General features: G+C 44.0%; 1 protein-coding gene across 1 annotated transcript in view; it reads left to right on the forward strand.

Moving 5' to 3' along the window:
- NAGS (N-acetylglutamate synthase) overlaps window positions 1–10,140 on the forward strand; it is a 38,484-nt gene extending 28,344 nt beyond the window's left edge. The window contains exon 7 of the mRNA XM_073607789.1: window positions 5,968–10,140. Coding sequence (XP_073463890.1) covers window positions 5,968–6,112 — 145 coding nt within the window. The 3' untranslated portion in view covers window positions 6,113–10,140. The remainder of the gene's footprint in view (window positions 1–5,967) is intronic.
- Window positions 10,141–16,613: the final 6,473 nt, after the last annotated feature.

The following is a 16,613-nucleotide window of genomic DNA, read 5'->3' on the forward strand; positions in this document are numbered from 1 at the left end:
GTTTTACAAGCGCACTTTTTTTGGAAAAAATAAAATTTTTTAATTAAAAAATAAGAAAACAGTAAAGTTAGCTCAATTTTTTTATATTGTGACAGATAATGGTAAATTGATACCCAACATGTCACGCTTCAAAATTGCGCCCGCTCGTGGAATGGCGACAAACTTTTACCCATAGGTGACATTTAAAAAATTCTACAGGTTGCATGTTTTGAGTTACAGAGGAAGTCTAGAGCCAGAATTATTGCTCTGGCTCTACCGATTGTGGCGATACCTCACATGTGTGGTTTGAAAATTTTTTTCCTTTCTTTATTTTACCTTTTATTTTTTATTTTTACACTGTTCTTAAAAAAAAAATTGTGTCATTTTATTCCTATTACAAGGAATGTAAACATCTCTTGTAATAGAGAAAAAGCATGGCAGGACCTCTTAAATATGAGATCTTGGGTCAAAAAGACCTCACATCTCATATTTACACTACAATTCAATAAATAATAAAAAAACAAAAATTTTGTCATTTGAAAAAAAAAAAAAAAGGCCCTTTAAGAGCTATGGGCGGAAGTGACGTTTTGACATCACTTGCGCCCTGCAATGGTATGGAGACGGGCGGGGGCCATCTTCCACTCACTCGTTTCCATGTCAGGACAGGGAAAAGATCCGATCGCTCCCACCGCTGCCGATGGCTCCGGTAAGCGGCGGAGGGCACTGGAGCGCGGCGGGAGGGAGGGGCCCCTCTCCCGCCACCGATAAAAGTGATCTTGCAGCGAATCCACCGCAGAGACCACTTTTATCGGAAACCGGACCGCCGGCTGAAAAAGAGGATACTGGGGTTATGGCAGCTAGCTGCTGTCATAAGAACGATATTCCTCTTCAAAGTTAGCCGTTGACAGCAATAGGCTGCGATTTGGCATAGCAAATTGCATGGCAAATCGCCCCAATGTGAACGGGGGCTGACTCATCTTTTATAAGACCTGGTTGACCATACAAGGCTCCAATTTCAGCTCTGGCACCACCTGGCTCAACAGAGAAATTTAAGAGGAGCTGGACTGAAAACTGTTGACGGAACAGTAAATGCATCCTACCTTTCAGATGCAGTCACTGTTTGGGTATTCAGACGGCTAGGTGTCATAGCTGCTTGAATACAATAGCCGGAAGTGGAGATTCCTACATCCATGCTGTTAACCGCTTCAGTCCCGGAAGATTTTACCCCTTTCCTGATCAGAGCACTTTTTGCAATTCGGCACTGCGTCGCTTTAACTGACAGATATGCTCCCTAAAGACCTTGCAGATATACATATAAAATTCTTCTTCAGTCTCTTCTACCCGCTAGAGTTTTATTTGCGTATACGCTAGTATGACTTTTACACACAAATTGAATAAACCCCCAAACATTTTTTTTATTTTACAGCTCTGAACACATTGCTGCATTATGGATCTTCATGCCTTGTGTCCAATAGACAACAATTCACCTGTGTTCAGATATGTAGGCATGTAGCTCTTTTTTGTATGTATGTGTTTCATTTTTTTTGCAATAAGTCTAAAATTTCAGAATAGTAATTAGATCAAAGTCAAAATCTGTGCATCTTTCGGGGACATTTTACCTCCATTTCCCTGTACTGCGACAAGGAGGTGAGAGAAAATCCATCCACTTGGCGCACACTGCAACATGACAGGGGTTCTAACACTTCCCTACTCAACCTAAATGTGAAAAAAAGTTCCAGTTTCAGGTTGATCCAATGCTCCCTAGGCCAGGATGTTGCTTACTTTGCTGAATCTGCCAACTTTCTCTTTAACCACTTGCTTACTGGGCACCTAAACCCCCCTCCTGCCCAGACCAATTTCCAGCTATTAGCGCTGTCAGTCTTTGAACGACAATTGCGCGGTCGTGCTACACTGTACCCAAAAGATTTTTTTTATCATTTTTTTCCCCACAAATATTTGTTTTTGGTGGTATTTGATCACCTCTGGTTTTTTTATTTTTTGTTAAAAAAAATGTAAAAAGACCAAAAAAAAAAAATACAAAACAGTTTTATATTTTGTTACTAAATTTTGCAAACAGGTAACTTTTCTCCTTCATTGATGTACACTGATGAGGCTGCACTGATGGGCACCGATAGGCTGCACTGATGGGCACCGATAGGCTGCACTGATGGGCACGGATAGGGTGCACTGAAAGGCACCGATAGGCTGCATTGATAGACACTGATAAGGCAGCACTGGTGGGTACTGATGAGGTGGCACTGATCGGCACTGGTAGGTGATAATGATGAGGCACTGATTGGCACCACTGGTGGGCATTGATAGGTGGCACTTGTGGGCATTGATTGTTGGCACTGTTATGCACTGATTTGTGGCACTGTGGGCACTGGCAGACGGCTTCACCCTCTTCCCCTGCTGGACCGATGTCCCTTGCACAGAAGCCGGTGATCAGCTTTTTTTTCGCGTGAGAAAAAAAAAAAACGATTACCGATCTTCTGTTTACTTCACATGATCAGCTGTCATTGGCTGACAGCTGATCACGTGGTAAGGGGCCGGGATCGACCCCTTACTCTGATCTGTGTTCACCCGAGTCTCATTGACTCTGTGATCACAGCGCGCAGGGAGCGTGTAAAGGGGAGGACGTCTATTGACGGCCTCCCGACAAAGTAGGTCTGCGCTGTAGCCGTCATTCGGCAATAGCGTGGATCTGAAGGGGTTAAGGTGCAGGCGCCAGAGGCATCATCCTTGCTTTTGGACCTAGTAAGTTACTCTCCTGAAACAAATATGCAATTTGGAATGTATCTTTTCAGGTCTGTAACTCTCTGTGCTGTGAAGCCGGGATCAGAATGAAAGAACTTGACCTGTGCCTTTAAAACATAAGCCAACTACAGTGGGTATAGAAAAGAATCCCCCCTCCCCCTTTTTAATCAGGTAATCAAATAATCTGATTTTATTGCTTTGCAGCCTGAAATAAAGACAGACCATTTTTGTTTTATCCAGCTGTATTTACTAGTGCAACTTATAACATCCAAGTGAAAGAGAACACCAACATGTCAGGAAAAAAAAAATCAAAAACAGAATCACTAAGTTGGAAAAAGGATCACCCCTTAAGTCAGTATTTTGTTGAACCGCCTTTTGCTTTAATTCCAGCCTTTAGTCTGTTGGGATATGTCTACTAACTTTTCACATCTACACTTTTCAATATTTGCCCACTTTTCTTTGCAGAACTGCTCAAGTTCAGTTAAATTTAATGGTGACCCTTTGTGGACTGCAGTCTTCAAAAAACTCCACAGATTTTCAATGATGTTTAAGTCTGGGCTCTGACTAGGCCATGCAAGGACATTCTCCTTCTTCTCTTTCAACCACTATGGGGTCATTTTTGCTGTGTGCTTTGGGTCATTGTCATGTTGGAAGGTAAACCTTCTTCCCATTGACAACTTTCTGGCAGTGTGCAGCAGATTTTCCTCAAGAATTTGATGGTATTTTGCACCATCCATTTTTCCTTCTATCCTGACAAGTGCTCCAGTCCCTGCTGCAGAGAAACTCCCCCATAACAGGATATTACCCCCTCCGTGCTTTACTGTAGGAATGGTGTTATTTGGATGGTGAGCTGTAATGGGTTTTCCGCCAGACATATGGTTTGGTGCTGAGGCCAAATAATTCAGTTTTAGTCTCATCTGACCACTGTAAACGCACCTTGAAGATTCAGAGGCCACATGGAAAAAGGTGTTATGATCAGATGAGACTAAAATTTAATTATTTGGCCTCAAAACCAAACCAAATGAGCACACAGTGGTGGAAGAAAAAAAGGTGAATGTCCTTGCATGGCCTAGTCAGTGCCCAGACTTAAATCCCATTTGAAGATCTGTGGAATGACTTTAAGACTGCAGTTCACAAACGGTCACCATCAAGTTTAACGGAACTTAAGCAGTTCTGCAAAAAAAGAGTGAGCAAATATTGCAAAGTTAGTAGAGACATCCCAACAGACTAAAGCAAAATGTGGTTCAACACAAAATGCTGACATAAGTAGTCCTTTTTCCAACTTATTGATTGTTTTTTTTTCTAATTTTTTTTTCTGGCATGTTGCTGTTATATCTTTGACTTGGATGTGCGTTTTATATACCGATCCCTGCTGCCTCGGAGTGTAAGGAGGGGACAAGCGCCGCTGGATTGCACAAAGATCCGCAATCTTCTGTGTATCCGGCGCTCAGTCCCGCCCCCTTGGCCCGGCATTGGACCACTGCTCTGTCCATCATATGAGCCGGGCGGGACTGTGAGTGACTAAGTGGCGGATACATAGGAGATCGCGGATCTGTGTCATCCAGCACTGGCGTGGCTGAAATCATCTGCAAAGGCGAGTCTGTGGATGTGTACTAAACAAGCTATATTCATGGGCATGCTAGAGGCTGCAGATGGGCATGCTAGAGGCTGCAGATGGGCATGCTAGAGGCTGCAGATGGGCACTAAACAGGCTGCAATAATGGGCATATTAGAGGCTGCAGATGGGCATAGATCAGGCTGCATTGATGGGCACTGGTGATGCTGCAGAGCACTGACCCTTATTTTAAAATTTAGGTTTTTTCCCCTGAAACTTCCCTCTTAGGCTCGATTCACATCTATGCATCTTGCTTTTGAGCGTTTCTGCAGTGCTTTTTGCGGTGCTTGCCGCGTTTTTGAACATGCGTTTTTGCCGCATTTTGCGTTTTTTTTTTTTTTTTTATATACTGTATACAGTGTTAAAAAAAATGAAAGGAAAAAAAACGCAAAACGCGGCAAAAACACGGTACTTGTGTTTTTGGATGCAGGTCCATTGAATTCCATTACATGCAAAACGCTGCATTTTGCATGAAAAAAAGTCCCCGACCCTTTCCAAAAATGCAGAGGCACAAAAATGCATTGATGTGAACATGTTCCATAGGAACCCATGTTAAAAAATTCCCATGCATTTCTGCAAAATGCATAAAAAAAACGCATTAGTGTGAATAGAGCCTTAAAGTTAAGGTGCGTGTTATACGCCGATAGATACGGTATTTAAAAGGGGGGTGATTTTTTTTCTATACCCACTGTAAGTCACCTTCCACATTTTGATTCTGACTACTACAATTTACTGGAACATTGCTAATTACAGAAATCCCCAAACTAGCCCTGTTTTCTGTTAGTTTGCAACTGACACCCAAAATATACAGAGTGCTTACTGCAACCCAACAGTATTTTCGGCAGTGATATTTGATGTCCTAATCTGATCTCCTCCAGGGTAATGTCATATGACAAAGAAATAAAAAGAGAGAGGAGTGCACCGGCCATGTGCATTATCTTTTGTAAAACATTTATTGAATAAAATAATAATAAAAGAAATTACTCACAAGCAGTAGTAAAATCTGGTGCCATAAAACTCGAGCAACAACAAGCAGCAAGTGGTAGTGATGATGAGTGAAGCCTTCCAAAGGTCTTAGAGGAACATAAAAGCTTCACTACTAGCTGACGCGTTTCGAAGGGCACGTCCCTTCTTCATCAGAGCTCAGCAGTGAACCCTCCTTCAACAGTCTAGACTACACTATTTATACAGGGACTGTTGAAGGAGGGTTCACTGCTGAGCTCTGATGAAGAAGGGACGTGCCCTTCGAAACGCGTAAGCTAGTAGTGAAGCTTTTATGTTCCTCTAAGACCTTTGGAAGGCTTCGCTCATCATCACTACCACTTGCTGCTTGTTGTTGTTCGAGTTTTATGGCACCAGATTTTACTACTGCTTGTGAGTAATTTCTTTTATTATTATTTTATTCAATAAATGTTTTACAAAAGATAATGCACATGGCCGGTGCGCTCCTCTCTCTTTTTATTTCTTTGTCTGCTAGGATTCCCCATCCTTGAGGGCAGCAAGGCCTGTGTCGTCCTTCCACCTATCTGGTTGACCACTTGTGCGCAGGAGTCAATTTCTTTTTTAATGTCATATGACTCAGGCCTATTACTCATACAAGCTCTTTCCTTCAACAGGTACTTCAAGAACAGTGATGGAAGCTTTTCTAACCAGCAGTGGATTTTCTTCTGGCTGGGCCTCGCTGATATCAGAGACTCCTATGATCTGGTGAACCATGCAAAGAGTCTGCCTGACTCCTTCTGTAAAGGCTCGGTCTCCTGACCTCCTGCTCCCCATGACGGACAATAGTCTGTTTTACAAAGCCACCACTGTCCAATACCATTGATGGCACAAATTGTTGTCTTCCTGCAAACACAGGGTGGTGGACTTGGGTCTAATCCTGACATGCACTGTCAATCAGCTGGAGATCCCTCCCCCATCACCTTTTTTTTCTTGGTGTCAGAAAAACTTGTCAGAAGGGTTTCATGCTGATAGAGGAATGAAGCAGCAGACAGAAATGACACTTAGTGCTCCTAATTGAGACAAGTACACACTATAGAGGGGTATGCTTTGCTCATATTTCATGTCTGAGGTTTACAACCACTTTGAGAAAGATTTATGATTACTGCTTTATTTTACTTTGCTTTTGTCTGACTCTTCACCTTAAAAAAAAAAAACTCCAGGCATCATCATTAGAAAACCTTTAGAGTGGTTGGTAGATGGTTACCTTTGTTGTGTCAGTTCAAGCTTTTAAATTTGCAGCTTAAGGCCTCATTCACATATGCATCCATGCGCTGTGTGTGGGCAATATTTACCCATACATCCCCAAGTGGGCAGTCCCATTCAAATCAACTGGGACGCAGCAGATGCATGGGCAAAGCCATAGCTCCTAATGTGACATCTATGTAGGTACGGTCAAGGCTGTGCACCCACACGGATGTCACATTGGGAGCAGCCCCTGCGTCCCAACTGATTTGAATGGGACTGCCCACATGAAACACTTGTACCATCCCCTTACGGGCAAATGCAGCACTCACACAGGGAATGGTCGCAGATTCCCATGTGAACGAGGCCCCAAGGCTTTTCGTTGTTCTGAATAGTAACAGCCCCATTGTACTTCCAACCAGCACTGGTGTCAGGAATCTGCCCCATCTATTTCTGGTTAGTCATGAAAAACACAATAGGGTTGATTTACTATAACTGGAGAGGGCAAAATCTGGTGATCCTCTGCAAAGAAAACCAATTACCTTTCAGGTTTTTTGTTGAAGCTTAAAGTGTTAATAAACCCAAAACCGTAAAATCAGTCTGTATATGCATGCTTGTTATACTCATGAGGAACCTAAGGGCTTAATACTTTGCATTGCATAAAAAAGGCTGTTTGATCCTGTATGCACAGGTCCTCCTTCTTGTATTGTCCCCATAACATGTCCTGATAAGACAGTTACTGGAGTCAGGCTGCACATGCTCAGTTTGTTGTGTATTGCAAGAGTTTTTTTTTCCTTGGGAGAGTGCATGTTATCAGCACTGTCCAGACAGTGTCAGGGGTCCTGCATCCTGATAGGCAGCCAGTGCAGTATGAAAACTCCTCCTACAAGCTTTAACCAGGCACTGATAGAAGTCACAAGACTGCTATATACTGCTGACCTTGGCACTACAGCTGTTGTGGAACTACAAGCCCCATTAGGGACAGCAAGACCGCCTTTTGGAGTTATATTTGAGACATGATTGGAGTACAAAGATTTTCTGCCTCTGGAGTAGGGAATGAGTAGGACCTTTGTCGAGGTTTTTTTTTTTTTTTTTTTGCTGTGCCTCATTGGAACATTTACCTTCACTTCCTATCTTGGAAACACAAAAGGAACCAAGCCTAATGCCGCATACACGCGATTAGAAATGCGGCCAGAAAAACTCAGATGAGAGCTTTTTGTCGGAAAATGCAACTGTGTGTATACTCAATCGGTCTTTTGCTGGCAAAGATTGAGAGCAGGTTCTCTATTTTTCGGATGGGAAAAGTTCCTATCCGAAAATGCGATCATCTGTATGCAATTCGGACGCGCGAAAAATGGCGCATGCTCGGAAAGCATTGAACTTCATTTTTCTTGGCTCGTCGTAGTGTTGTACGTCACCGCGTTCTTGGCGGTCCAAAGTTCAGAGAACTTTTGTGTGACCGTGTGTATGCAAGGCAAGCTTGAGCGGAATTCCGTCGGAAAAACCATCCAAGATTTTTCTGACGGAAATTCCGCTCGTGTGTACGCGGCATAAATCCCCTCTTAGACAGTTGTCAATGAAACAAGTATCCCCCCATTGGATGTTCTCCGTTCCTGTTACCAATGACAACAGTAAAATGTTGGATTTCCCATCACTTTTGTTTGTTTTGGTGACAGTGACCACCGGAACAAATCTAACAATATAGTCATTCTATTAGGGGGAGAGTTACTAAAACGGGTGCAATCAGAATCTGGTGTAGCTGTGCATGATAGCCAATCAACTTCTAACTTCAGCTTGTTCAATTAAGCTTTGACAATAAAACATAGAAGCCGATTGGTTTGGTTTCTATGCAGAGCTGCACCAGATTTTGCACTCTCCAGTTTTAGTAAATCTCCCCCTATGTGTCTTCCATGCACATATATAGTGACAGCACAGCAGCACTATCTTCTCCACTTGTACTTGATCTGACTCCTAGTTGGCAGATTAACCATACCTTCCTGCTCCCTCAGGGTCAGCAGGAACCTTGCCATCCTATAAAAGAGAACCTGCACGAACAGAAGTATGCAGAAAGGGAAGTCACACTTCCCAACCTGCATTTTTTTTCCCCCATCTAGGAAAAATAAAACTTGTACTTTGGAAACAATTCTACTATGGTGGTGGGGTCCATATGTAGTGGGTGCACCCGCAATTGCTGCAGCCTGAGACTTGCATTGGCACAGCCAGGCTGGCAGAGGTTCTTCTGTTAGGGAGAAATTAGCCTGTCATGTCTGTGGGGGGGATTCCCCCCCTTTTCCTGTTTTACTGACTGAATCTAATGTAATGTGAGCTGACTCACATAGAACTGATGTTCACCCTGCAGCCTCCCCTGTGTCCCTATTGGCAGGAGGAAGAAAGCCAATTAAAGGCGCAGTTATAGGAGCCAATCAGAGGGACTTTAACAAGCTGCAGGAAGCCGCTGAAAAGGACTCTGGAATATGAAGTTCCAGCACAGAGCGGCCCCATAGCCTTGTATAGTGACAGAAACTACCAACACCAGCATTCTCTGTGGGCAGGAAAGAAAAAGACTCCATTTCAATTATTGAAGAGATAGTCAGCATGAGGTGGTGTAAGAGATCAGACCTGAGGGAGATGCTGTCTCTCAGGTAACTTCACTGTGCGATTCAGGCCTCCGCCTCCAGTCAGAACATCCAGCCTGAGAGAGGGGGATCCCAGGTGCACATCCAGACGCACCGGCACCGACGATGAAGCGTTCCAGTGTGAGGTGACCAGGAGAGCCTGCCTGTTCCAGGACGTTCGCTTGAGCCTTGACCGCAGGATTTGTTGAGGGGGCTTTGCCCATTTGCAGGAAACAGACACTGCACTACAGAAGGAGTTAAATGAACACTGTATACAGACATCATTGCTGGTAGTTATCTTGCTGACACTTGCAGTGCCACAGGGATAAAGGATAAGGCTATCCATTTCCAGGGACACTGTATACAGACATCATTGTCCTCTCACCTTGCTGAGAAAGATCCTGCCTGCTTCACTTGATAATCTGAGCCAGTTGTGTTCTTTGGCCCTGCTATTCAGGAGTTTAAGTGCACCAACGAAAGTGGCTAACTGTAGACACCAAATCTTATCTTTTCTTCAAAAGGACTGAAGCTACTAGTGCCATACGGATCCACACAGACATACATGTTCAGGGCTCTGTATATGCAGTGGGTGGGTGTGAGACAGTTTATCTAGGAAGTTAAGCCATTGCATGTTGATTTGAATAAAGTTTTTAGAGTTGGGCCTGTGGTGTTGGAGAGAAGAGAGAGGCCTGACACAAAACAGGTCATTCCTCTGCTCTCCTCCTGGCTGGACTCAGAGCCAACCTGAGTAAAGGCAACCAATCCGACTTAAAGTGTTATATTGTGCTTTATTTACTATTTAAGTGTGCCTCTGCTTTTGGGGGCATTCTCAGGTTTGGAATCCCCTAAAAGCAGCTTGAATATAGGATTAGGAGCTATATCGCTCTTAAATCTCAGTTACTGCTCTCTAGTTGATTACCTGATTATATACTGGCTGTCATCTTTCCACAGAAATATTGCAGTAAAGACAATTTCTGTGTTTTATCATAACGTGTGTGTTTCTCATTGGTCATTGCACTTACACTATTGCCAGGTGTGCCAGAGGGGGCTGAGGCTGTTATTGGGGTTGAGAGGCAGAGTAACCGACTGAACTAACAAAAGCAGCTCCTTCGGGGTATCGCTACACATATATCTATGATGAATGGTTCCTTTGAACAGCAAGGCTCGGTTCACCTGCGAATCAACTGCAGGTTCCCGCATCGCATGTCTCCTGGTGGCAGTTCACACTGGCTTATGCAAACTGATTTGGGGGTGACACTCCTAGCAGTTCGCATATCGCAGTGTGAACTGCAAATTCGGACAGGAATCGGATCGCAGGGGAGTGTGCACACTCCCCTGCGATCCGATTCTGCTTCAGACCCAAAAAGGGTCCTGTGTGAGTTTGGTCCAAATGCAATGCGAATTCAGCCATACTATCTGCATGGCTGAAATTGCATCGCACAGAGAGTGCATGTGATTTGGCAGTGCGGTGCGAATCACATGTGATGTTGGACATCGCACCAGTGGGAACTGGCCCTGAATGTCGTCACAAGTGTCACAGCTTGTTCCTGCCAATATAAATAGGGACAAAGATAGACATCCAACCATATTGTAAGGTCATTTTGTCCTGAAAGAGAATTCACGCTGTGATGCTTTTTTTAAAAAAAAAAAAAAAAAAAAAAAAAAAACCAACAACACATTCTAGAAAAACAATGGAATCTCACTTGTAACTATAGCCAAAAGGCAACACTTCCAGGTACGCTTTAACTAGTGTGTATATACATTAATGTCAGCATATTAAATACCATATATTGTGGAATATGTAATATTTCCTGGAAATTTGCCTATGGACACTTGCATACAGTACTGGTCTGTGTCCCAAGTTTTGACAAAAATATGACAGACAAGGTGGTTTGAAGTAGATCTGTATGTTGGGATGTAGGAGCCAGAGTGCAAGTAGCATGAAAAAGATATTTTATAAGTCAGATGTATTTTTAAGTCAGAAAACATGCCAACATGTCACAATGCCCCCTTTCTTGGGATAGAAAGCTGCCATTAAAGCCCAACTGAAGTGCAGCAGTTCAGCACCGGCCCCTCCGCACAGTGCTCCAATCAATGCGCTCATGTTAACTAATCAGCCCTAGTAATTGGAGCTCTGTACAGGGAAGTGTCAGACTGCTGTGTGGGAACAGAGGTCTGCCTCTTCAGTGTGCTGTCAACAAAGACCAGCTTCTACAGTAGTATACTGTATAGAACTTGGGTACTGAATTCAAATTCACAGAGGTCCGATCAGTAACATTTTCTTCCAGCAGAATTCTGAATCGCATGTTTGTCCAATGACTCCTTCACATCACACACCCCCTCTTGTATCAATATCCTGTTTTTACATTTGTGTCCACTGTAGTGTTCTGTATCCCCTTCACATCACCCCCCCCCCCCCCCCAGCTCTGTCCTCTACCCCTCTTACATCACCTTCCCCCCCACAACAGTGTCCTTTGCTCCTTCACATCACTTTAAATTACCCCCTCAACAGCACTGCCCCCCTACAGCAGTGCTCTGTCCCTTTACATCACCAAACCCCCCCCCCAGTAATTCTTTCTGCCCCTCTTCACATCCCCTCCGCCCCCATGACACACGCACATGCCCTGCCCCTTTACATCACCCCCCCCAAGTAGTCCTTTCTGCCCCCTGGGTCCGGACTGCGGTCTGCCATTTAGTGATGCCTGGTATAGAAGTCCTATATTCTTTACGTGTTAAGTCTTTAAAGTGATTGTAAAGGCTCTTATTTATTTTTATTTTAAATAACAAACATGTTATACTTACCTCCTCTGTGCAGTTGGTTTTGCACAGAGCAGCCCAAATCCTCTTCTTCTCGGGTCTCTCTTTGCTGCTCCTAGCCTCTCCCTCCTTTGAGTGCCTCTCAGCCAGCAGCTTGCTACAGGGGGCACCCAAGCAGAGTCCGAGCTCCGTGTATCCACTCAGACATGGAGCCCTGACCTGGCCCCTCTCTCCCCTGATTGGCTGATTGACAGCCACAGAAGCTAATGGTGCTGCTGCTCTGTCTCAACCAATCAGGAGGAGTGTACTGGATGGCTGAGGGGATCGTGGACATCGCTGGAGAGAGAGAGGGAGCTCAGGTAGGTAATGGGAGGACTGCTATACACAGAAGGCTTTTTTATCTTAATTAATAGAATGCAGGGATAAAAAAAAACCTTCTGCCTTTACAACTACTTTAAGACAGTGTGCCCAGCCACCAGATTGCTTCCTTTCCCAGCACTCCAAGCTGTAACACCAGTGGCGGCTGGTGCTCAAAATTTTTGGGTGGTTGCAAACTGAAAAATTCTGAAAAAACCCCATCAATTGCAGCCACTGTGCCCCATCAAACGCAGCCACTGTGGCGCCCGCACTTACCCGTCTCGGTAGGACAGCTCCTCGATGACTTCTCCCGTCCTCTGCTATGATTGCACGCCTGGCGTCCAATCACAGCGCCTGTCGTTTCAGCCAATCAGGTGATGGGTAACAGATCCAAGCACCTGATTGGCGGCGAGGCGGTTTTGTGTTAAGAAAGTGAATATTTATTCACTTTTCTAACACAGCTGAGTGACCTGCGAGCGCCCAGCATGGCACGCACATGCCAACTTTTCTGACGCCTATTAGAGCCTATGGCTCTAATCAGGTGCTTCAAAAACAACCAGCCCTATCTCTTGGTGCTAGAGGGGAGTGGCAGGGGAAAGGGGGGCAGCGCCTGTGCGCCCTTAGGGATGTACCGTCACTGTGTAACACACGAAACTGAGAGGCCCCAGGAGCCTTCACAACACAGCGATTTTCAGGTTGCAGTTCTAAGCCTTGAGGAAAGCGACATTGTGAAACATGTTGGCAGCTTTTATTACAATTTTTCTACAAAAAGGACTTAATTTTAGCTGCTACATTTACAAAACTTCTTGAAGGATGGCACTCCTAAATCTCAACACACAGATCTGGTTCAAGGTTCCTTAGGAGTAGCCTGAAGTCGATGAAAATCTAGATGATCTATTGTGATAAATCACCACTGAGTTTGGATATTCCCCAAGTAAAAGTGATCCAGTGCGACCACCACGAGACAAGAATGGGGTAAAGACACAAATAAACCTACAGCCTGCTATGCATACACCTAGGCAGCATATCCTCAGGTATGGAATGGAGGATAACCATTGACAGAAGTAACAGAGGGGCAATTGATAGCACATCTTCTAAGTTATGGTAAATGCATTAACCTTTCAAAACTGCCCCCCCACTATTTAAACAACACGCCTCCCTGAGATCATGCGGACTTGTTTCTCCATGCGTACACTGGCCATTTAAAAAGGTACAGCAAGACAGAATGTAAAAAAACATGTTACGTTTATCTCTATAATACATTCACAATTCCCTATGTTTTATCCCTTTAAACACAACAAGGGCAGAATAACTGTTTAAGAGTCAAAAATATAGCATGTTCTTACTTTCCTCTTCAATGTGACAACATAGCGATAAAGTTCCCAACCATGTGGTGTCATCACTGCCTACTACATTTCTGACCTATTACAAAGGCCACAGATCTCTTCTCCGTATGCACAGGAAGTTATCAGCTCAAGATTTCTAGTAAAATCAGCAAGTATTTTTGCACTTAGCAGACCAAAAAGGTGAAAATGCAAGAAATTCCTTAATCCTTTGAGAACCAAACAGTACAGTGAAGTGAGGCGCCATCTTGTTGTAGACCAGAAATGTACTGTTAAACCAGCCAGAGATGGATCGAATTTCAGCTGGTTCAGCACGTGCTGACTGAGATTCTGATATACCCCTCTGCCAATCCCTCCATTGGCTGCCACTCAGCCAACACATTAAATTCAAGATACTAACTATAACTTACAAAGCCATCCACAACCTGGCCCCCAGCTACATCACTAACCTAGTCTCAAAATACCAACCTAATCGTTCTCTTCGCTCCTCCCAAGACGACCTACTCTCAAACTCCCTTGTCACCTCATCCAATGCTCGCCCCCAGGACTTCTTCAGAGCCTCTCCCATCCTCTGGAATGCTCTACCCCAATCGGTCAGATTTTCTCCTACTTTATCCACTTTCAAACGATCACTAAAACCTCATCTCTTCAGAGAAGCCTATCTGGCCCCCACCTAACAACTGTACATTTATCTTCTCAATCAATACATCACCCACAGTTATTACCTCTTCTATCTCTTGACCTTCCCTCTTAGATTGTAAGCTCTAAGGAGCAGGCACTCTGATTCCTACTGTATAAAAGTGTATTGTATTTGTACTGTCTACCCTCAAGTTGTAAAGCACTACGTAAACTGTTGGCGCTATATAAATCCTGTATAATAATAATAAATAGGATCCATGAGCAGGTTGGTTGTACTGAATTAAATGATTTCAATATAAACAGCTTGTTTGCATGCGATCACCGACGGCAGCTATAACGGCTGGCAGCGATCATTGCATTCCGCAGGCCATGAAGTATCCCTGCACCCCCCTGCTGGCAGAATACAATAGAGCTGCAGGAGAGATTCCCACTGACTGTGTTGAAATCAAGCGATTCTCTACTTATACCCAAAATCAAAAAAGAAAAAAAAAAAACTGTTTAATCTATGGCCTGCCTAAGAGTCTACAAAATCTCAGACCTGTCAGAGAAACGTGGAGGATGTCATTGTTGACCTTTGCTTCCTAGCATTCTTGTTGCCTGGCTGCCATACCGACCCTCTCCTTTAAATACCTAAAGTCACTAACACAAGCTAAAAATAAGAATCGATGACTTTTCTTTAAAAAGAGGAACTAAACTCATCGATTTAACGGTTTCATCAAACAGCAATCCCAGCATGCCAGGAATGTAACTGTGCTATTTGCTTGTGCTCTGAACCAAACCATCTAATGGCTGGTGTCATAACTGATCACATGTTCAGCACTATGGCAGCTGCAGATCAAACATAGGCCAAGATGGCAGCTTCCTTGGCTGAAAAGGATAAGAGGGTTTAGTTCTCTTTTGACTCTCTCAATCTCCAAACTTTTTCAGCATAATTAACTCAAATGATTAAATTGGATCTTTCGGTAATGTTACAAGTTTACAACGAAAAAAAATTCCTGATACATCACAACATACAGAAATAATATAATTTCTCCAAAAAGCCATCCTTTATCTCCAGTCCAGAGACTTTGCCTAGGCTGAGATGATGCCATCAATTTGAAGCAGACATTCCCTCCTCTCTCTAGTGATCAGACTGTACATTGCAACTTTGCAGCAAGTCACAAAGTAAGAGGCTGCTCTGTGTCAGACATCAATAAACACAGCCAACAACAGTAGAGGCACGAGGATTTCCACGACTTTGTGATCATCTCTAAGGCAAACCATAGATTATACAATTTTCTTTCCTTCCACCACAGAGACTTTGCCTAGGCACAGGTGGAAGGAAAGAAAACTGCTTGTTTCCCTGCTATTACCACAGTCCGTGTTGATGGGGGGATCCCTCCTGCAGAGCTACTGTATTCTGCCGACGGTGAGCCTTCCCTGCCAGGAGAATACAATGATCATTACTAATGGTTATAGCTGCCAGCAGTGATCTCATGCAAAAAATACAATAGGCTGGTTGTACTGAACTCAATTGATGGAACGACTTCAGTACAACCAGCCTGCTCATAGACGGATCGAAGCTTGACCAGGCCCTGTTGAACCAGCTGAGATTCGATCCATCTATGGGAGGGCTGAAGTCATCAACCCAATCCAGGAAGTAAATACGAACCCTGGATGCTGTCCGAACTCCATCCTTCTGGTACCCAATGAGAATTATTATCATTCTGCTTATGGGGTTATCTATAAAGTTAGCCACAGCTGTCTACAGTTCCCCAATGGATATCAACAACATTTTATCATGCATCATCTACAACAGGGGTCGGCAACCTACGGCCCGCCGCCACTAAATGTCCGGCCCATCAGTGCACGTGATGAATTCCCCGGACGGCTTTCTTGGGATAACAACTGATGCGGTCAAGAAGCCACTCGGCTGTTATCCCAAGCAGTGGGAGGGGATGCCTCTCCCCCCGCTGCCTTCCGCGGCTCACTCTGGCTCTCCAGTCCCACCAGGAGACCCAAGCGACCAGCCGGCACATCCGCCGGCTGGCTGGAGACCCAAATGAAGCCAGAATCGGCTTTGATCGGGTCTTGGATCTAGCAACCCGGAAGTGATGTCATGACATAATTTCCGGTTTACAGTAGACTTAAAAGGTGCCAAATTTAAATGTACAGTATTCAAAACTGCCAAACTTGGTATTTTGAATGCTTTTAAATGCAAGGAAAGATTTGGGGTCTTATAGACCTCGGTTCCCTCCATAAAAAGAATACCTGTCACTGCCTATTACTGTCACAAGGGATGTATACATTCCTTCTGACAGCAATAAAAGTGATCAAAATTATTATTATTTTTTTTTTTTTTTTTTTAAAGGGACAGTGTTAAAAAAA

This window comes from Aquarana catesbeiana, linkage group LG12, assembly GCF_042186555.1.
Source record: "Aquarana catesbeiana isolate 2022-GZ linkage group LG12, ASM4218655v1, whole genome shotgun sequence".
Classification (NCBI taxonomy): Eukaryota; Metazoa; Chordata; class Amphibia; order Anura; family Ranidae; genus Aquarana; species Aquarana catesbeiana.